At 38.4% G+C, this 23,624-nt stretch overlaps 1 protein-coding gene across 1 annotated transcript in view; it reads right to left on the bottom strand.

The window, feature by feature from the left end:
- The window catches only part of LOC139717332 (synaptotagmin 1-like), an 84,565-nt gene that overhangs the window by 24,804 nt on the left and 36,137 nt on the right, over window positions 1-23,624 (bottom strand). The window contains exon 3 of the mRNA XM_071628837.1: window positions 4,881-5,096. Coding sequence (XP_071484938.1) covers window positions 4,881-5,096 — 216 coding nt within the window. The remainder of the gene's footprint in view (window positions 1-4,880; window positions 5,097-23,624) is intronic.

Here is a 23,624-nt window from a genome sequence, read left to right as displayed (position 1 = left end):
TAGGAAGAGAATCAAGCACCAGAAAGCTATGAGACATGAACAGCCGACGATCAGCAGTTTGTCATTCAGTTGGACCAATTGACCCTTTAAGAGAAATATATATCAAAATTCTAATTAAAACGAAATACGGAAATTACGTCAGCCTATAGCAGTTATCCACAGGGTACAGTGGTAGGCACGAGATAATTTGGATGTGGCAGAACCAAATGAATCAATGTAACTGACAACAGAGAACTTCATAAGCTTTCATTATATTATGGACTATTTTATGCGAGATTGGGAACTGGACACATATTTCTGTTTGCGTATTCACCATTGCTGTGCAAGGACTCATAGAAAGGTACCTAAATACGCACTTTATACTTCGAACCATGATGAAATAGACATGTTATTCTGCATGACAACAAGTACCGCATAATGGTTATGTGCCTGCCCCTTTAAAGTGGCGGCAGAAAGCGTAAACAAACACATAAAAATAAATCGAATGACACTGTACGAAATGCATTGCACCTTGGTAATCATTACTTTCTCTGAATCATCAGACTACCGATGAGAGATGGATTGTACGGGTGATTTTGTTTCTTTTCGTCCAACAGGTAAAATATGAAAAAACGGCAGCATCGGGGCGATGCCAGAGATGCGTTTGATGAAGAGGCGCGCATTGTAGGAGCACGCTGTACATGTTTTGGCGAGTGAACAACATGGGGATTGAGTAACATGGAGGGAGCGGAAATGTACGACAAACTGTCGTATTGACACCCACCTCTCCGCTAAAACATGACACCGTGGTACAAACATTCAACCTTTCGTTGGCAGACTTATCAGAGTCCCTAGCTGCGTAGGCTTTTTTTTTCTGTTCTCTTTTTCAGAAATGGCAAGCTAGAAACCACTTCAGGTTACACTACTGACAATATAAGTCATACAGGAATTCAAACCTTGACGTCAAATATAATAAAGATACGAATGTCCTTTATCTGTAGCAAACACAATTTCACAACATTGCTGTTGTATAACCAGCAATGTCGATGCCTTGCACAAAACACCGGATTTGTGTCGAGCAAATGATTTGGGAGAATTTTGATAGCATTTTGTCGAAAACCTGGATATTGTCTCATCAGGATATTGAAAAGCATTGACAATAAAATTCTGGAGAATGTTGCTATAGTCGTAGCTCGAAAGTTGAAATATATTAAACGATTACACGGGGGGGGGAGCCAATACATGTTGTCAGACCTAATGTATGAGAAATCCTTCACAATTTAGTGGAATAAACGTGAAGAATGCTCTAAAAATACCCGTCGCTAACGTACTTTCCGTGTTCTCTATACAGACACCCTAATCCATCTCAGTGTCGTGGTATGCCTCATCTTTCTGTCTATTCAAGTGAACATGTCCATATAAAGCACGATCTTCGACATCAAATTGAATAGTGAATTATAATTATCTAGTTCATTTGTGACTGTCTTATATTTCAGTGGTATCACAATTACATCTTAATGAATCACTACAGGGACCCACAGGACAATAACATGCCAGACATGCAAGATATTATTGTAAAGTCACTTGCTAACACATACTTTCCACAGTTTATAGCATTTTTTGTTGTTGCTGAGAGTATAAATTTGAGAGGATTATTGAACGAGACGCTACGATTGTAAGTATCATGCGAGTTCCCAGTAAACAATAATGATCGAATTAAGAGAATACATCACTTAAATAATAATACCTAGACATAGCTGTTTTAACCTCTCACCAACAAGTTTTAATCGTCAGGATTTTAAGACGTGGGTGGATCCTTTACTCGGAGGCTATTATGTAATGTTGTATCAAAGTTCAATCTTATTTCATTCTTTTTGATCTATATACATGACATAAATTCAAAAAAAAAAAATAACCTGCACTGGCTGGAAGGAAATCTTTAAAAAAATTAGGGGAAAAATGCTAATTCTTTTGAGACTTACTTAGCAAACAAGTGATAAATAACGACCAGGAATAGATTAGGATGCAGGAAAAACAGAAAAGATCAGGGTATGTCATACTAGAAAATAAGAAGAGGGTAATCAGCTAGTTAGACAGCTGCAGGCAAAGTCACATGCATGGTGGTGTGTCCAGAACGGCAGAGGAAGCTGGCTCACTCTGGGGAAGAGAAGACTGGTTTTCTGATTACAGTGACGTTGTGACTAAAGATATGGATTGAATAGGGAACAAAGGAAAACCTGGAACAATTCGGAGTGTACTCTGGAACATGAAGGCGAATACCAGAGTTACTGAAGCTGTAATAGGTATGGAATGGATGAGTCGGATTATTCTTTCGTTTTGTGTGTGTGTGTGTGTGTGTGTGTGTGTGTGTTTGAACTTTCAGAGAGAGTTTGTTTCACAAAGAGCAGATTAATTGGAGAAAGATCTTAATATATCAGCCGCTGAGCGATCTTCTTCGGTCTTTTTAACCTCTTGATGTTATCTTTTGCAAGGTTGCCAGAGGTACATAACAAATGAAAACGAAAACAAAACAAAAACAAAACAAAAAAGGGGTGAGAATGCTATAATCACCACGAAATTCTTTAAGTTTCGTCAAGAAGTACAAGCTTTGATTTGTCTTACCAGAAACTAACTCTGTGAAATTCAGTCTATCGCTGTACCAAGTACTCATATTCAGAAATATGATCAATAAAAGTGATTACGTATACGTATAATCAACGGTTCATGTTCGGTAGGTTCGTATGCAGTATCTCCCCATCTCAGAATTTCGTTCTCAAGTGTTTTCAACTATATAACACAGTAATGTGGCACTTTTAATATGTTTCCCATTAAAAACAACAATAATTAGGAGAACGTCTGTTGAGACGTCTACGATCTTTAAAAGCAAAATGTTGTGACAGTTACAATCAGTTATATAATAATCAATATGCTCCACGCCTTCAAAATAAACACTCTGCCACTGGATGCGTCACACCTAATCACTTCGGAGACATAAGTATCTCGCGATTACAGTCAAGAAGTTTGTTTTTCTCATCACTTTATTTTTTCATCTTTCAATACTTTTACACATTTATTAAGAGTGGGTGTACAAGAAAGATGCCTATCTCCTAATAAAACTAGGCAAAAAATGTTTTTTACATTTCTACATGGTTTACCTGACTTTAAATCGAGGATCGTGATTGCGAATCCTTCGAATGACTCTAATAACTGAAAACGAGAGTATAATTGGGCAGCAGAAATTTGTTGTATTCAGAATTTCAGCAAGATTATTCGAAGTTAATGAGACCTCCTGAAGTGTAAATAAGTGACAACGTCACAGCTTGCCAACTCCGGCCTTATTTTCCACTGCGTGATTATCAAAATTTCGCAGAAAAAAAAGATTTGCGCAGGTACTCTCTAAAACAAAACGAAAAAAAAACCCCGACAACAAGCGAGCATTGTGACGTAAAACGAAACGAAACACGTTCGGAGGTATAAGCACCAGAGGAGCCTATAATTGCCACTATCATCCTTTTCAGGTTTTGAAAAACAATGACCCCGGAAAAAAGGTAGCAAACTATCTTGACTATGCTATAGTCGAGATGAACCTAACTTTAGTAATGGTGTACCGAGTACTTTAGAAGCAGAAATGTGCACAAAGAGAGAGAGAGAGAGAGAAAAAAAAAAGGATATACAAAGAGACTGAGGTAAAGAAAGATAGAAACAAGCAAAAATCAAACAAGCTAAAAACTCCATGTTCATCGCAGCTTCTTTTCACAACTCTGAAGATTGTGAAAAGAGGGCATTTATCTGCTACCTTCTTTGACTTGGGGAGATTATGAAAGAAACATAGTGCGCAGGAAGAGAGCAGCGGCTGCGGTCGGAAGATCTTTAGTACCTCCCACCTCCTGGAATCTTGGACTAACGATTGTAATGATGGCATCGTGACGCATGTCATTGGTATTTCAATCACCAAAAAAGATAACAACAACAAGTAGCGTATATATAGGCTACCAATGACATTTTGGTGCAAACATATTATGTTTGATCGAGATAAAAGTTTGCAACAAAGAATAAGATAGAGTGGAAGAATGTCCAGTAGGAATTTTCAAACGTGCTCGAATAACTTCGTCCTGGTAGAATCTCATTCAACAAGACCAAGATGTTCCTTGTCTTTACATTCAATCTTTTGTTTTATAAACCGATCGCTCGATTAAAGTTTTCCTGCATAATGACAGCATTAAGGATTTATTCTGTCATGTGCTGACATGTGTCTTGAATCTACAAACAATACTGACAAAAAAATGTTGATGATGTCGTCTGAGTTGATTGAGTAAAGACCGTCTCTTGAAATCTGTCTGTGCATACGATAAAAACTGCGACAATAGATCCGAAGGAGCAATTATGTAAAATTCACACAGATTTTAATCGAAAGAGCACGTAGTGCATCCTGAAACATCTCAGATATAACAATCACATAATACGTGACAGCTTTTGATGTTCTGTCAGAAGCATATGTAACATAATACCTCGTGAGCATTTTCAAATAATTTTTATGTGAAATGCAATATTCTCTTTTATGATTATGCTGTATGTTTTGTCTAAACAGTATAATCCCTCATCATATTAGTCTCCCTATATAGCTATCATTTGTATTTCATGTTACGTTTGGATGCTCTGTATTTACTCAATGTTTTCTATTGTGGCGACAGAAAAAGATAGTAATTACATATCTAAGGAAGATCGTGCTTCAAATGAATTCAAAGGGTACTTTTGCAAGAGTTCATGATCAAAGTGCTGACTTAAATATCTGCTAGTCAGACACCATTTTTGTTCCTTTTGCCAAGAAAGATACGATTACTGTTATAGTTTTTGTGCAAGGGAAGTCTATTCTTGGACGGTCCATGGGACCTTGAAGTTACCTGTGCTCTGGGAATCGTAGAACTCCCGGGGGCTGAGTAGATCATCATCGGATGTCTGCGGTGCCGTGATGCCGTTGTAGCTGGGGCTTGTTTGTCCGTTAGCCATGTCCTGGATCTGAATCGTCTGCAGCACTGCAGCCCCGCCGTTTCGCGCCGAAACGTACGACTTCTTCGGGATCTTGGAAGGCACGTTGATCGTGACAGAGTGCGATGATTCTATAAGGACGTGGGGATCAAGAGAAAATAAGACACTGCTTTATTGAGCATATAACTTTTGGAGTCTATGCTTTAAATACGTAAATGCTTTACGTATATTGCAGTGGTTCGCATTTACTTCACCGAACTCAATGCAGTCAGAAATCCAAGTCGCAAAGGACAGAACATGTAATTATCTTAGACAGTTAAGCGCGTGTTAGCAGAGATTATATTCTAATCTTGAAGTAGGTTCCATCAGTAATCACCTTTAAATCGTTCCTTTGGATGATCCTTCAGTTACGCCGTATTCAAACAATTATGTATGTTCCCACAGTCTCTCTATTGCACACACACACATACACACACACACACACACACACACACACACACACACGCACACACATACAAACACACACAAAAATGTGTCAGTTTTCACATACTTGGCTACGTTATTCAATACTGCAAAGGGATACAACAAATAAAACGACTTTACTCGGAATCACGACAGGTCACAGCAGCTCAGAGAGGGAAAAATCAATCCTTCTTTCAGAGATTCATCCAACACCTCAAATAGTCGGCAATGATTGACTGGGCGAAATGTCGCTATTCTGCCACTTTTTTGGCATCATCTGCTCGTTTTTCTTCTTTTAAACATCACGTGAAACAAGACCTTCTTGAGCTCTGTCGAACACATGATCGATGGTAAAATATCCCGAGGCTTGTGTGGTACGACATAGACCAGGAGATGACGCAAACCGTCTGATATTTGCCCCCCGTTCATCGGTTCGATGTACAGAGAAGAAGCCCGGGGAGTATATTTACAGTCAATTAGAGAACTAAGTAGCTATTGACCGTACATGATCCCTCCAGCCGCTCAGTCCGGGGGAACCGCTGACGTGGATAGAGATTATGTTTAGGGACTGTGGGCCGAGGGGATGGGATCTTGTAGATGCGCAACAGCCAACATTTTTTTTTTGTCACATGGTGTGGAGAAGAAAAAGGGAATTAGTGAATTAGGTGGTGTGTCTTAACAGAAAGAGCAGTCAGGTCGAGTGGGTGTGGGTTTAAATAGACGATAATAAATATAGAATATGAAAAGTGATTCCGGTAAAACGTAATGACAGTGAACGATTCTGGATAATTTCAAAGTATGTTCATTTTTCGAAATGGTGTTCCGTCTGAAGCATGGCCTAATTCGAATGCAAATTACAATTAATCATGTAAGACATTGCAGTATTCCTTGGTGTAAAGTTTAGTCCTCGTTACCAAGTCCTTTGGAAGCGGTGGGAAACAGGCAGTCCCACGTGGTTGCTCGTTTATCAATCATTTATGGCTTCCTGAATGCACGGTCACGGAAAAAGAAAAACGAATCCATTCGAACTCAGCTGAAAAACATTAACTATCAAATAGGCGGGAAGAATTTCAGTCGATTTGTAGGCTGTTTTCTCATATTCGAATTTAATATGATGGTATATATCCATCCTCGCTATGGTCTTCCATTAGTACAGTGCAACGAATCTCATCATACTCTACGACTTAGAGGCCTCTTTTGCATCCGTACGATGAACTTTATTTTACATTACATTTTACAAGTTCGTAATGACAGGCATTTGAACCTGGAAATTCATCTCCAATTTGGGAGATTATCATTCAATTGAAAATACCAGTATAAATTAATTAAGGATCTTTTTGACCACCTCTTTGTGTGTGCTTGATGTATATAGAATGTAGTAATATAGATTATGTACAATATGACATACATATGTGTTCGTGAGTTATAACATTCGTATCCCCCGTATGCATAATGCAGCTCTATTTATGATAAAATGAATTTTTCTTCTTTGCCTTGTAAAAAGAAATGACATTGAAATACAAAGTTAATGTCAAAGTACCAGGCGTCATCCCGTTTCTGGGAATGAATTTGGGTAACGTCTGTATACCATGGTATTTCTCTAAGAAAAAAAAACATCTTCAAAAGACAATGGTTTCGCAAATGGGACTTAAAAGCAGGTACATTGTCTCTACCTATTTCTCTCTCTCTCTCTCTCTCTCTCTCTCTCTCTCTCTTTCTCCTTCTCTCGTATATATATATATATATATATATATATTCATCGTTTGCCCTAAAATGCATAATGCAGTTCTCTTTGTAATACAATGGATTTTTCTTCTTTGCCTAGTAAACAATTCATGCAAAAATACATTATAACATTGAATTACAAATGTCAGGGCAAGAGGCGTCATCTCATTTCTGGAAATGATAGCGCAAATGAATTGGTCTGCTTTGAAAAAAAAAACAGGCATGGTACGTCTAAACAAGAGAAGAGTTCAATGCGTAGTTATGACAATTCATTTAGTAGCGATGAGTCACAGGCGTCAATGATATTCATAATGACGCCAGTAGATGGTTGTTTGTTTGAAGGTGCGTGTGTGTGTGAATGTGTGTGTGCGTTTTATAAACAACACCCTGTACAACATGTACGTTAAAACTTATACAACCATTATTGTTCATCGAATCTTTTGGCAGCGTTGAAAGAAATCGGTCTCTGTACTACTATCACGTCAAACGAGCACGGTGTCATCGCAACCGGAACGGTAAACGGAACGGTAACCGGAACGGTTTTCACGCGATCGCTTTGGGAGCGATTTAATACGGTCCGGGCCACAGAACCCGTTTCGCGACCCGGACCGGATTCGGTTTGACGGGGCCTTTAACCCTCTCCCCGTTTGATCGATCAATTCGTGTACTGCCTGGAGGCTGACCTTAAGAACGTCTCAGCGAGTTGGAGGGAGGTGGGCGGGAAGGCGGTCCAATCTGAATCGCCTGCTTGAACGCAAACATCATTATCGTCTAACTTGGCTCATGTTCAAGACGCCCTGCCAACGAGCGACGTTAAAGCGTCACGCGGCATAATTGTAAACAGGCGCTGGGGTTACAGGAAAAAGAGCAAAGTCAAATTCTCACCAGCAGATTCTCCCTTATTCAGTTTTGTGCTTTTAGGGTGACTGTTTGGTAGTCATCAAACTTGTTGCGGAACTAAACAACAGCTCGCTCGAAATTACAAAAAAAAAAAAACAGACAGTGACGTAAAATATATTAGGGCAAGCTATAGCAACCAGAATGGGATGACAAGAATAAAGTTCGAGTTTTCTTTCTTTCTCTGCGGTGTTCTGTGTTTGTAAGTAAGTCATCGAAGGGGAGGGGGTAAAAATTGTGACAATCGAGACAAAATAAGTCCAGAAGGACTAAAATTGTAGAGTCCTTTCGAACTAAAATCTCCAAGATAGCATAAATTGAACATTTGATAAATATTTGAAATTCTCCTCTTAGAAATGCGTAGCAACTCAAAGAATTCTTACGAAGTGTTGGCTGTCGCCTGTCAAACTTGTATCTTTTCATTTATCCAACAATCACTCAAACGCTATGTTCACATCACATGAAGATAGCTAACAGATTGCTACCAGTACAATGTGAGTTGACAACCATTCTTCTGTGAGTACATGCACTCCGATTTTATAGACCCAGCAGCTACTTCAGCGTAGTGTCGATGACAATGGCATTTATTACTGGTATTATGTTTCGTGGAAGTTCATATTACTCAAATATGTACGTCTGAAGTAAGCTGATTAATATTGACTGAAGTCCTGGCAGTATTAGACGCTTTCATAGAAATAGCCATCATTATAAGTAGGAACTGTGCTAGTATGTAGTGTAGTATGAATAAAGGGATAGGAATAAGTAATGATTTCGACAGCGCTAGAGGAGGTCGCATCTGTTCATGTTTACAAATAGTTTACAAATAATGCACGGTATAGCGAATGCATTCAAGGCCAAATAATGCACGATGGGCCAGAAGAGCCCCTGGATAAACCGCACCGAGGTCCGCAGGACAGAGCGCGGTGTATCCTGGTGAAGAGTCGAGCACAGACTGCATTATTTCCGCCCACGGATGCAAGAGAAAACGCGCGTTGTTTGTTTTATACAACTTCCCCCTCCCTACTGAGCTACCCCCTAAGAAAGCAAACAAACAGTGAATAAATAATTGAATTGTATTCCTATATCTTCACGCTCACACCTGAGGTAAAAAAAAACAGACAGACAAAATTTACAGCTAACGATACAGTTTCATATCAGTGCAGCACAGCACAACATAATATTTGAGCTCTACACGCCCGGTAGTCCTTTTAGTATCACACACAGTGCAGCAGTGCAGTACAGTATAAACATAAATATAGAGATAGATGAGCGCTACACGCCCGGTCATTGGCACTTGAATTGATGACGTCATTCTGAATGCAGGAGATGTACTTTATACCTTTAATGGACTAAGATATACCTGCAGGCATACAATGTATGTGATCATTGTGTACACCTTTTATGATTATTTTTTAAAGGGAAATATTGTGCCACTTTCAATTGGTAAAGTACGTTTATGCACTCCAATGGAAATGAATGTTATCAATGCAGCCCAATGAATGTCATGTGACCCGATTAGAGCCAATCAGATTATAAAACATTTTTGGAAGTTGTATAATCACAGTTAGCCCTGTTGGAGAAGAAACAAAAGTCTTTCGTATCACACTTAGGCCTAACTAATTCGATACAACTTGTAATGACATTTTTACTTCAACTAGTTCTCAGTCAATGGTAGAATTTGCAACAGTAAACAAAGACAGAGTGCAATTTACTACTAACAGCCAGATGAAAAATATGATTTTTTTTTTATAGTATTTATATAATTATATCATACAATACATGTGTGTTTGGGTGTTTTGAGTGTTTATTGTGCATGTGTGCTCTCTGTGTGTACATGCGTGTGTGTGTTTGTTTATTTGTTTGTGTGTGTGTGTGTGTGTGTGTGTGTGTGTGTGTGTGTGTGTGTGTGTGTGTGTTATTGTCTCTCTTTCCATGATGTTCATTTGCCCGACCGGGTTTCCGTATCAAAAGTAATCAACCTTACACTGTGAGGGGGGTGTATGCTACACGTGACTGCCTCAATGTTACATCCAATTACCATTGATATGAGCTTCTTCGCTCCACTTACCACACAACCAGATCAATGGAATTATAGCTGGCGTAATTTGGTGAGCCTTGTGTACCTCGATAAACACAATCACGGCAGAGATCAAGTTTGGAAGTTCAAGAGAAAGCACCAGAAAGAGAAAGAGAAAGAGAAAGAGAAAGAGAGAGAGAGAGAGATTGAACTCATGAGATATCAGCCAACCTCAAGCTTTAGACTCTAAGCAGCCTTCGATCGTCGATCTGCTTTAGACCGTTTGTTTTTGCTCGATAGAGTTGAAATATATATAAAAGATAATTTCTCCCTCCCCCTCCCCCCTCAAAAAAAAAGAACACACGATAGGCAATAGGATTCACAATTACTATCACAGTTATGAAGGGTGAACATCCTGTACATTTACTTTGCACCTTTGTCCTAATATCGTCAAACATTGATGTCAATATAATTATTTTCATTGCAAGGATATTAAGCTATTTGGAGATCCCCAGAGAAGGGGGCAACATATAATTCATTAAACAGGCACTGCTTTATACTATAAGGAAGTATATCTCAGATTTCGAAAGAGTAGGGCCTATAACGTCCTGAACTAAGAAGGTGAACCACGCCCGGGTCTTGCCTCCTTGGACATTACGCTTTTCCCATCATGCCCCTCTTGTCCGAGGTGTGAAAATGGGTATCTAGCAACACTGAAGTGATTACTAATGACATGGCCCTGTAGGGAGGAACGGTACGACCGCTACACATGCAACTGTGGGTAAAAGGCCGTATGATTTTCATATTACTACGTGTATATAGTTTGTGGCTTTACTACATAGACAACAACAAAATGATTAAACATAACATTCCTCTTCCTCCCGATCCTCCCTCTTTCGCTCTAGATTTGACTAGCATCACTTCAAAGTCTAGGTAAACGTCGGAAAACCGTTGTAAATTAAGCGGCAAAGATTGCTTTTACCTTAAAATCGAGAAAAGAGGTAAGAAACGGTGAGAATACATGGGGAACCAAGAAAATTCATCGGAATCTTAAATTTCTTTGCCGTCGCAAAATCGTCATCCGACAGGCAATTCCCAATACTACAACTCACATCCGTGTTGGCATTCCTATGCGTCACAGCAAGGTTTTGAAAGACTTGATTTTGACAATTTCACAATAACAAACTTTAGCTCTTCCATCAAGACACTATTTTGTATTAAAACTTAACATTGGTTTTGACTTGATTCCAACAAAGGTTATAAAAGTACTAGAACTACATAAACACCTTAAATTCTCAAGACGAATAAGTCGTCAAAAGGCAACACAGCACAGAAAAAGAAAAAAAAATACGCATTTTACAAACAGACGCATACCGACATACGAAGTCAGAGGCATGGTATTTATTGACAGTTCGTGAGGTTTGTTTTTTCACATAACATCATCATCATTCGATCTGTACACACATTCTATTTGGGTTTTTGGTTTTATTATGTGAAAATATTGAAAACAGAACAATAAGTTGAGAAGTACATAGGCTTATGGGGTTACGAGGAGCAAGATGGTGTTAGCGGTAAAATTTTGAGAAGTGAAATAGAGCAGGAAGGCATATATCCAGCGGTCGGAAAGAAGTACTCGATAGTGAATTTATCGTACAGTTCGGCACCTTAATCGACTAATCAATCTTCTTATAAAGACAGCAGGAGGACATGCTATCAGCCAGCTGAATCCATAAGAAATAGCGTCCGTACGTCACAAATCACGTGGCCACTTCAAATTATGCCTGACATCGCGCTCGAAATAACCCACATGATTAGATTTCGCGCCCATTTACAGGCAGACGATCAGCGACTAGCCATGCCGTGTTTTATTAAAACGACATATATACACACAGCCGCGCCGAGCGGAGCTATAATATGGGCTCCTCCTATCCTATGAGTAGGCTGAGTGGGGTAACCGCTAATGAATATGTATTGGACGGTAGATTAAATCAATTGAATCAATTTCATCAATTATGTGGATACATGGCAGGCGTTAGAATACTAATGTACAAGATTACGTCGAGGATACCAACCGACAGATATGAGAAGCGGAGCTCCAAAATACAACTTGTATTGACTCAACTCTACGAGCAATCCGTACTAGACATGACACACTGGCTACCTGCAGTAATTACATGACAGAAATAGCATTCGTTTGGAGACCATTATGCTTGAAAAAATGATGCTATTTGAGATTTTAAAACAGGATGCAAATCGCAATGTTTATCGTAAAGTTAGAAAACAAGACAAACGTCTTCTTTAGGAAGAAGTTAAACAGAAGTAACCGGATGACAACATAGCCAGTAACTTTCAGCCAACCTCCGATTAGAAAATGTGCATTAGTTCTCAATAGAACTGAAATTCAGCGAGGGTAATTAATCGCTACAAAACTCATTGCCCTTTATTTCTTCATTGTCAACGACTGTCAACAAGTTGGTGATAAGTATGTCAAGGCATGTTAGCTTTTCTTGACTTCAAAGAAGCTAGTGGTAGTGGTAGGCCTATGCAGAGTAACGGCAGATAAAAAGACCTCTGCATTATGTGGAGGAGAACATAAAATCTATCGGCACTCGACCCCGCATCAAAGTTTGAATATTGTTATAAAACTACGGATCACCTTTTTGTTTGTGTTTTGAATTAATGTTTAGTTCCTTGTAATTTCTTTAGTATCCATTCGATGTTATATGTAATTTCATTTGTTGTTTATATCTAATGTTGTCGAGATGCGTCCATGGCAAATGTATGACATAACCAAATTTCCATATCATGTTTTTATGCACGATTTGGACAAATGAAGAAATATGAAATGAATCACCTGGAAATTTTTAATCCCCCATCGAGGTTTAACATTGTTCAAAACATGCAACGTTTGGCAACAAAAAAGTGGGATGCTTTGTAAACTATGTACTTTGGAATATTGCTAGCTATTCTCTCTTCAGCCACAGATAAGAACGACCTGAAGCTGATCAAGAATCGTATTGCTTTTTTTTTTTTTCTCACTTGGGACTAACTTCAAGGAAATTGACAGATAGTGAGTAGGTCTGTGAGTGTGTGCGCGCGCTCATGTGTGTTTTGTTTTGGGGGGGGTTGGGTTGTTCAGAGAAGAAGGGAAAGGAGAGGAAAAACGACGTCGAGGGTTATGACCTCCGACGATAATGCTTTATTATCTGATATACCAGTAACGATTCCACAGTCACAGTGCACCTGTGTGAAATGACCAGTTTTGTCACTGACTCGCCCATTCGTACCAATACCACGTCTCCTGTTTGAAGATGTCAGGCACTCCAGAGCCAGTTCCCCGAGGAGACATTGACTTTCAAAGGTTTGCCATTATTATCCAGCGTCATCTATCATCTTTTATAGCGTGCCAAGATGCTACAAGCATGCCAAGATGATACAATCATAGACCTCCTGCGTCATTCGCTGGAGCTGCTGTTAGCTCTTACCAGAAGAACATTGTATTATGCATATCATGCTTCTCTCGGTCTTGAAATGACAATAACGTTGCCACTTTAATGTCTTGCCACCTTACCTTATGATGGGCGCGTAGGTAGCAAAATGAAACGGAGGACATCCTTACAAACTGACGCTAAGGGATTGTCTTGCGTACCATCGGACAACTGGCTCGCTACCATTGGCTTTGTGAAACCACCGACGGTGTTGTCCAAACTCTGAAGTACACAGCTGACAGTATATAGGCTCTCATACACACAAAGTTATTACACGGGTAAACTCCGTTATTATGAGGTTATTGGGATATAGGCAATTTTCTTTCGCTATATCTAAACGTATATAAAGATATAATGATAGACAATAATTTGCGGACCTGAAATTTTACTTCGTATGTAATGAGAGTTTTTATAATCGCGTTCGTTATAACGGGAGTGCACTGTAACATTCGTGTGTATACGTATGACCCTGCACGTTATGCCCAGGCATTCGGCGGCGGGTGGGTTACAATGCCGTAACGAAAGATGTCCAATAAAGGTAGAAATGAAAAAAAAAAATCAGTAGAGAAAATACACAGATTGAGGTATACCCCTCTTGAGTATGACTTCTCTTTCAAGTACTCGAGTGGAAGGATTACCTTTTCCCTCTCTCTCTCTCCCTGTCTCTCTCTGTTTTTCGTTACAGGACACCTTGTTATAAACACTTTCATTTGAGTTCTGTCGATAAAATACGGCAATAAAGAATAGATACATTGAACGCGGCAGCGAAAACAAAGTACGCACGGGCTTTCAACGGATGCATCGAATATGGTGTATTTCTCTTGAGAAATGAAATATACACGTCGTTATTTCCCTCTGCGGTACTAGCAAGTACGTGCATCATACAACATGTTATGTACACAAAGCAATATTCTAGCTGCTGTGATTGGAAATACCTCTACACAAGGTGGATATCTTGTAAGAATTTATACTCAAATCGCTCATTGCGTCGAACAAATCGTAGAGTGTCTTTAAGGTGTTGACTGCTATTCCCCCATTCCAGAGGGACACGGAGTATATGGGACATGCTATGAATACAATTACGCGCTGCCGTTGTGGATTATCCTGAGATTCCCAGTATTGTACAATAAAGCGAACGCTCCTATAACGCCTCAAGTCCTATTCGTCAAATCGCTCTCTGTGAATATTGATGTTTCTACCTGTGAATTTTTCTACTCTATCATATATCACATTCGTCGCGCAAAATAAAACATTTTTTTTTTGACAAAATAAAAACGAAGCAAAATATTGACTGATGGACTGGCGTAATTGTGCTGTTGTTTGCTCGTTGGAGCAGCCACGAATACGAAGCGCGTATATGTTCAATAGGACTGCCTGTTGTGAAGAGAAGGTCAGAGGATTGTCGGGTAATGCACGTAATCATGATCAACCAGCCTACTTTCTACCATTTTGCATTATGGCGCTACGTCTCTCGTGTCCATTAGCTAACAGCAATTACAACGTGGGTGACCCGAGCACGGACGAGGGTATCATTAGATTGCATACGGAAAAACAAGTTGGCAGTGGCAAAAAACGTGGAAACTCCCAAAGGAGACCTTTTCAGCCATCTTTTTGTGCTCCCTCTGTTGTAGATTCGGATTTTAACAATTTATTGGTAACTTGGCCTTTAAAATAAAACACTACTTCAAGTGTAAGTTGATTCCAGTAGAAAAAGAAAAGTTTCAACAAACGTGATAGGAGAAATTTTTACAAAAATTGAATTAAAAAGACCCCAAGAAGGTTATGAAAACTTGATATTGTCAAGTGTATGCAAGAAACAGTAATCCTGGTCACCATTGAATGGTAATAATTTAGAATGATAATGAAGTCATAAGTCATAAGTCGATCTCGATTGGCGTTTATACAAACGTTCATTAGTAGTGTCTTTTTACTTTTGGCGAAGTTGAAAAGAATACCGTAAATCATATCCCTTGCATTATTTGTTGTCAGAGTCAACAACAATGGCAAAAATGTGCATAATTGCCTGATAATATAGAACGACACGTGATTTTAAACAAAGCAATGGGAGAGTTATAAACCAATGAAGACATCATATCATTACCCAGCTTTCATATGCTTATATTATTCTGGCATAAATGTAGGTACTATAAGTTCCAAGGCATATTTTGATGAAACGTTTCATCTTTCTGTTTGTTTTAAGTTGTAAATCTGTTTCTTAAAGTCAAACTTCAGAGTAATTAAAAGATGTCAACGTTTTTGAAAGAACAGTATATCATGAAATTCATGGCTTTGAATCTAGCGCAAGGCTATGGTGCAATTACAGGTTGCATGTACCAGGCACCTCCCTGCAGGGAGGGAGATTTCCACCACCACCCCCCCCCCCCCTGCATGTTTACTTTTTCTTGTAACGTATGGTGTTCTGTATTCTGCGAAACTTGAGTGCATTTTTCCTGATTTCTTTTCTATTTCATTTTTGTTATGTTGTACAGTTTCTCATTCCGCTATTCCTGTTTCCACTGTTAATTTGATTTGATTAATCTGTTCTTTGTTCTTTTCTTTTCTTTTCTTTCTGTGGTGAGTGAAACATTGTATTCTTGGCCTCTCTTGAAAGCAACCTTACCTGGTCTGCTGTTCGAGGGCATTTTTAGCCCATGATTGAATAACACAAACAACCAAACAGTAAAATTTTAAAATAAAGAGGAATGGCACTTTAAACTTAGAACTCGACATCGGATATGGAGGCAGTATCAAAACAAGCGATACGATATTATGCAATTACAATGCTGTGAGCGCTTTCACATTGCAGAGACACATGGCGAAAACTTGTAAACACATAGTGCCGAATGATCATCACCATCTCGCATGACGAAAAACAGCCAACGAGGGCAGTATGTCTGCGTCATATAAAGAAAAGCATCCATATCTTATAGCAAGTCTATTTTGGGGGTAAGACTGCACCAAACATACCGGAGAAACTTTTATTTTTCTTTCTTTGTGAAGGTTTATTTGTGGTTTTGTTGTTGTTGTTGTTGTTGTTGTTGCTATTATTGTTTCCTGATTTTGTTGTTGTTGTTGTTTTTCCCACGTAATTTCGATATAACCTTTGTTTGACGTGAGCAAGACTGTTGAGTCATACTACACGTGAACACATTACCGTAATCTATATATACACATATATATATATATATATATATATATATATATATATATATATTATATATATATATATATTTATATATATGTCAATGTATGTACGAACGTATGTATGGAGAGTTGATCTGGCAAAACGAGTATCGGGAGGTTATCACCACCCCCCCCCCCACCTTTCTCACCCTCTCTTTCTTTCTCCTCAGTCTCTTTCTCTCTCTCCCTCCCTCCCTCCCTCCCTCCCCCTCCCCCTCTCTCTGTGTCTTTCTTTTCTTATCCCTCTCTTCCACGAGCATCATGTTGGACCCCCTTGTTTATTGTATCAATGCTTTGTATCATCGGTTACCAAGGAGTCAAGCTTTTTGCGTATATTGTTGGCATTCGTTCTGTACTTAAATTTATGACGCGTGTGATTATATTGCAGATAAAATGACATTAATCGAATGAAATCATAGATGTAAGGAATGTGTAATAAGAATGATTTAAATTGTACAAAATAAGCATAGTCATTAGTACCATATATATATATATGCATATGTTTGAAGATATTGTTGAAAATTGATTGAACTGCAAAACAATGCCATACAGAGAATTAATAGATCAAATCAAGTTTGTTTGTTTTTTTCAAGAAAAAGATCAAATAAAATGGTAGGCCCGTCATTTCCTCCTGTAATTGCTGGGGGTATCTACATGTTTTCGTTTTCTCTCTTAATGACGTCTGACTTGAGTACGTAATGAAACATTGTTGAACTATTTACGTTGCACAATGAGGACACCATCAACTCGCAAGACCATGCGTCTAAATTATGCGATATTACCAACATGAAACCGTTGCCGTGATATGCAGTGGATGCTTGCATGTGCGGAGATTCTGCACAGTTGCTTTACGAAAAAAAAAATGGAGCTGTTCATTAGGTTTTATACGCTGTAATTTCTGCATCATTACACACTGTCACAGATCCACTGATTGACTCCCCTTATCACCATAATAGGTATGCCCTTGTGACATACGATGTTTTGAGCACGGCAACCATGGAATGACGTCATCCGCCGATTCTTCATTCAGCCTAATTTGGGATCACAAAATCGAAAGGTTTATTGAAAAGTGATGTAAACACTGACCTTAAAGCGTGCATGGAAGTTGAAGTAGAGGAAGGGGAAAAAACCTTGCTAAATTGTGTATCCCTACCTATGGAATACAGCCTTATGATCACGTGATCAAGATTATAGGAAGGTTGACAGAAAAGGGACACAGTGGCGGATCCAGGGAGGACCGCAACCGGCGCACGCCTCCCCCCCCCCCCCCAACTTTATTTTTTTTTGAAACAAAAGAAATAAAAAGAAAAAATGGGGAAGGGATGCGTGCGCCCCCCACCCCCCCCCCCCCCTTTAATTTTGTAAACGCGCCCCCTCTTTACGGAATTCCTGGATCCGCCTCTGGGACAGGCCCCGGGCTGTTACGTCTCGACAATGAAGGGAATCGCGGAAAGTTGGATTCTATTTTCATAATCTCAGGAAGATAGTATAACTGTGTTTATCTTTATACCCGAGCCAAGAGCGGATTGATAGTAGGGCCTACCCGACTTCTAGCGCCAACGCTCATAAACAGACATTTGTGATTTCTTTTTCTTTCTTTACTCCAGAAATTTAAAAAAAAATGATATTATTAATAGTTGTGCTAAAAGGGTAAAGTTGAGATCAGGCCTGGTTTGCTTTGTCGGCAAACTGAGCTCATAATTGATACACCTTTCTCTCGAAGCTTCTTACAACGTAAATTGTAAAATATCTTTGTCCGACATTGGAAGAAGATCTGAGCATTTATTAAAGCATATCTCTTTCTTTTTCAGTTACACCATATTCAAAAGCAAGGACAGGCATTTTCATATATATATTCATAACTCTCTACTTATATTATCTTGCACTTTTTAGATATTTTGTCTCAATAACGTAAGAATAAGAATTTCGTTACATTTTTTTTTTATAAATGCTCTGATTCAGACTAAAAACCTAAAAAACAACAAAAGGACGTACACGTAGGACTATTTTTTCTTTGCGTTCAGAAAATTATGGGTGAATTCTATAGCGCTAACCGTGTACCAGTCATGTATGTTTTTAATTATTTGCATCACTTCTCACTCATCTGAATAATAGTAATCAGATTAACGGAGGGAGCAGCCCCTCAAAAAAAGTTATTATAATCTTTATGAGCGATATTTCAAATATGAAATGTCTTTGTTCTCTCTTTAAAGATAATTTAAAGTTTTGGTACCTCAATGGTTTCGTACTAGAGCAGAGCGGGCTCTGAAAAATTCGAACGAGCCGTTAGTTTGACTCGACGCGGTACCGAGAGAATCAATATACACGTATTGTACGAAACCATTATTGCATGATTACTAAGACATGAGAGCACTTTGGGGCGAGTAAGTCTCACAGTGTTAGTTATAATTATGAAAGGTACTTTAACCTGAAACACAAACTACGACAAGGAAACTCAGGGAAACTTTTGAGGTACCAAAACTTTACATTATCTTTAACACGTTCAGAAGGAGTACACATCTTAACCGTAAATGAGAGCAATAGCATTATTGTGTGTGAGTATGATGTAGTGACAAATACGTTATCAGTTGTTTCAAATCAATACAGTACCCCCCCCCCCCCCGCATACAAACACAAATACACACTTTTCATTTTCTTTTAACGAGAAGGAAATCTAAACATTCAATCTATGTGGCAGAGATCGACATGTATGACTTGTCTTGGAGTAGAAGAGAGGTTTGAATCAAATATTCATAATGCTCACCTGGGACAATTACATGGACATGGACAATCGCATTTCACCCATTGTATACTCACCTCCACATAATGTGTGTATCATTGTGAGTGTGCGTGTATTGACCAGTGTACTCTTCTGCATGTGTTGACGTATGTGTGTACAAGCTAAATGCTTGTTTTTCATGCGCTGTTTTGACTCAAATCAGGAAGGATGTTTTCATTTAAAGAGGTCTAGTCCAGTGGCGAGGTAGTCATTATTTTAGCAAATCAGGAATATATATATTTGCGGATATTCCACGCATGTACAATGAATTATATTATGTGAGGATTTGAACTTCTAACTTGTGCAAACCTTGTTGAAGTGTTTGTTTGAAAGCAGATTTTTGTATGCAAATTATTTACTTTGATTGCATGGACTCTCTGTGAGTATTTACATATTATGCGCGTGTTTATTAGATTGTTTTATATATATATATATATATATATATATATATATATATATATATATATATATATATATGATTATATTACATGTAAATACATATTTGCCTTATATCTCCTTTATATATTGGCGAGCTCACACAAATAATTGTATATTGTCGTTCTAAATCTTATAACCTATACATGTTTTTTCATCGCAGTAGACTTTCTTATTAAAGAAGCATGATGATTCAAAAGTTATAGTATTGCTCATCAACCATTTACTGGAATATGAAATCCATTCGTCCAAGAAGCATTTCGCGATATGGAGGGGTATGACACGCAAATGGCACGTCACTGACTTTAAAGCGCCTTCAAATCCATACCAAAAGCATCAACAACAAACGTTGGGGAGGGGTGGATGTTAAGACGAAAGGCACATCATAGATTTTTTGCGTCATTTTACAGCATTGACGATCTATAATGTAAGTCATTCCTCGACTTTTAGAACATTTTATTGCTCTACGAATAACGCTCTCAACCTAAAATGAAAACCCGACATAAATCTAAACCTTTTTGTATGAAGACAATAGAATCATTGTTCAAGCAGTCAACTGTCAAGCTAATTCTCGTTGGGCAGTCAATACCAGCGTCAGAAATCCTTGTTGTTATCACTATCTTCATTCATTTGTTATCACTATTTTCATTATCAGTCCCATTATTATCATCATAAACCAATCTCTGATTTCATGTACATATTACCTTCGAGTATTTACGGTTATCGCTTATTTGATTTTTGAGCAGTAATAAATCGTCTGCCACATCTCGTTTCGCAGTACAACAGTATGTCAGTGACAAGAAAAAACACATACTAACAAAGCAAAGAAACAAACACACACACACACACACACACACACACACACACACACACACACACACACACACACACAACGACAAGCTGAACACACACGTCATGGCGACATATGTCCCCTTACCCTAGAGAAACATTAGAAGAAGCATCTCGTACTCGGGTGTTTAAAAAAAATGAGAAGAGATAAGTAAATGAATAAGTAAACACGCGAGTGGTACCGTGGTACGTGCGCCCTCCGGGACAAAGGTACGAGGTGGTGAAGTACGCCAATCAACATCCCCCGCGAGAGACGGTTACAGTTATCATCTTCATCTCTCTCTCTCATATAGCTACTGTTGGCAAAAGATGACAAATGCTGTATATATATCTCCGAGCCCTCGACGGACAGACCGAGTGGCCAATTTTGATTCCAGGATATTTTTAGAGCTATATATTTGAGCTTGTCGCTGTAAATCATTCATATCGAGAAGATAACTCACGAGCGTTTCCACATCCGAGAGATCCGCACAACCCTCAGCTGCCTCACTTAATAGTAGAATGTAGTGTCAAACCTTTCACAGCCCCATCGGATGTCATTACACGTGCCAAAATTGACGCATTGTTTTGAGGCATGTAAGATCACAGGAATCAAGGAATATCATTCTTTTTCTGACAGACACAATGAGGACGGCATTTATGTTATCGATAAATCATTATAGGTGATAACGATACACTCACCTGGTACGTTTATTGTGAGTTAAAGGAATACCAAAACACTCTCGTGAGAAAAACATAACAAAGAATCAAGCACCCTGTACATTCTTTGTCACGATTTCGCGAAATCTTAGACTAAAGTCCTGTTTTGCCAAGGGAGAGCTTTAAAGAAAACAACCCTCTTTCACATTCATTTACCCACAGTGATTTGCAACGATAACAGCCACTGTGGCAATATGTACGCCCATACTTAACGTGAAGACTATTGACTTCGCTTCGTTGATTTTATGAATCGATAAGGTCATATTATTTACGGTGTCCCATAAAAAATTTATTTGACGAGAGATGCTCGGGTTGTGAAGAGTGAAGACCCTGTATTCCCCTTCAGAGGAAAAGTTTCTAAAATTTATATTGACGCAGGGCTAATAAAATGAAACATTCTGAGAAAGAGGTATTGATAATCTTATGAATCTTTTCTTGTGAATTCCTCTTTTCCATGTATAGAGTTGCAAATTAGGATCGTATTGCTTACTTGTTTATTTATCCAAATCAGAGTTGATATCATTATAATATTGTATTCATGTTTTGTTGAAACTTACGTGATTCAAAGTTCCTTAAAATATTATGTACTCATGTAAGCGTTATGTATATTACTTTTTATTACTTTATATGTAAATAAAATCATTTTGAATTGAATTGAATAATTATGAAGTACATCAAGACGCAGTTACCATAAACCGGGGCTGCACATACGCAAACAAATAAGCACACGCATGGCCAAGACTTGGTAAAATTGACATCGCCAATAGCACAGCTATTATTATGACCAGGTATCTTTTTCTCGTCTTGTGAAGATGTAACATTCTTGAAACCGACAAGTGTTCTTGAAAAAGTGTCATTTACTAACAAGAAATGGGTTGTGATGATGCAAACTCAGTTCTTAATGATCAAAAACTTCTGATTTCTTCTAATGTAGTTCTGAAAGTAATTATTGATTACAAACAGTTCGAATTAATTTACACTGCATATTTAATCTCTAAAATCACCTTCGAATGTTAGATTGTAATAAGATGAATATATCACGAGCTCATTTGTCCCTACTAACCTTTGAAGGGGGCTTCAGAAACAATCAACATGCACAATTCTTTTTTGCTCTGTAAGGGCGTTTACTCAGAAGAGAAATATCTTAGATACTCTTGAAAGATTATGTTCTACCGGTCTACTACTAGAACATAATTGGAAATCACATGGTTCTAGCCCTCATCAGAGCAGAAACCCCGGCCCATTTAAGGCCCAAAATGGGGACAACAAGCGTCAATTGAATAACTCCGCAAGCTCCCTCTCTAGGGATGATTCCTAAAGCAGCTCTGAACATGCTAAAGGCATGATGCATCCAATGATGGGAGAGCGAATAATATGATCAATGGGCTCACCATTGGCATTACCATGGAATCATATATGCCTTCATCCTCTAGTTATATCTGCACCAAATGTAACGAGAGCGTTCCACTTTTAAAGGTGGAGAACGTGCTTTGAATCGTTGTGGCATTACATTGGGGCCAAAACCTGGCGTCCAACTGAGCTGCCACTGCCACCGGCATTACCAACTTGTCTGTTTGTTTGTTTATCTGTTTGTCTGTTTGTTTGCTTGTTTATCTATTTGTTTGTTTGTTTGTTTGTTTGTTTATTTGTTTGTTTATTTGTTTTACTCTAAGTGTAAAAGCGATATGACTTTTCGTACCATATCTCGATTTGAAAGAGAAGATATTTAGAATTAACTCACGTTTAGGCTCCACCTTTACGTCCAAATAGAGGGACGTGCACTTTGACAATTTTGAGCACCTTTCTTTATTCCCATCCCTTAAGAATGGTTCCTGCCAGGTTTGATGATAATTTTATCATGTATTTTACAGGAGATGTCAATGTAAAGTTGCTCATGGACAACAGAGGGTAATGGACGCACGATGTAGCTCAGGTGAGCCTTGTTTTTTTCATTTCAATATTTGTTATGCTTAAATTGTAAAATGTATCTAAATTTCGTGTCCAACATACATACGTATGAAATATATTATATTACATTCTATATACGATGATAATATATAATCATAGACATAACACGTGCGTATTTATTAAACAAGGAACTTATTAGGTGCGTGTGTGTGTGTGT

The sequence above is a fragment of the Diadema antillarum genome, unplaced genomic scaffold, assembly GCF_040938485.1.
Source record: "Diadema antillarum isolate AM-2024a unplaced genomic scaffold, OU_Dant_1.0 scf00000074, whole genome shotgun sequence".
Taxonomy (NCBI): Eukaryota; Metazoa; Echinodermata; class Echinoidea; order Diadematoida; family Diadematidae; genus Diadema; species Diadema antillarum.
Note: the sequence above shows the minus strand (reverse complement) of the source record. Positions and strands in the feature narration are given on the sequence as shown.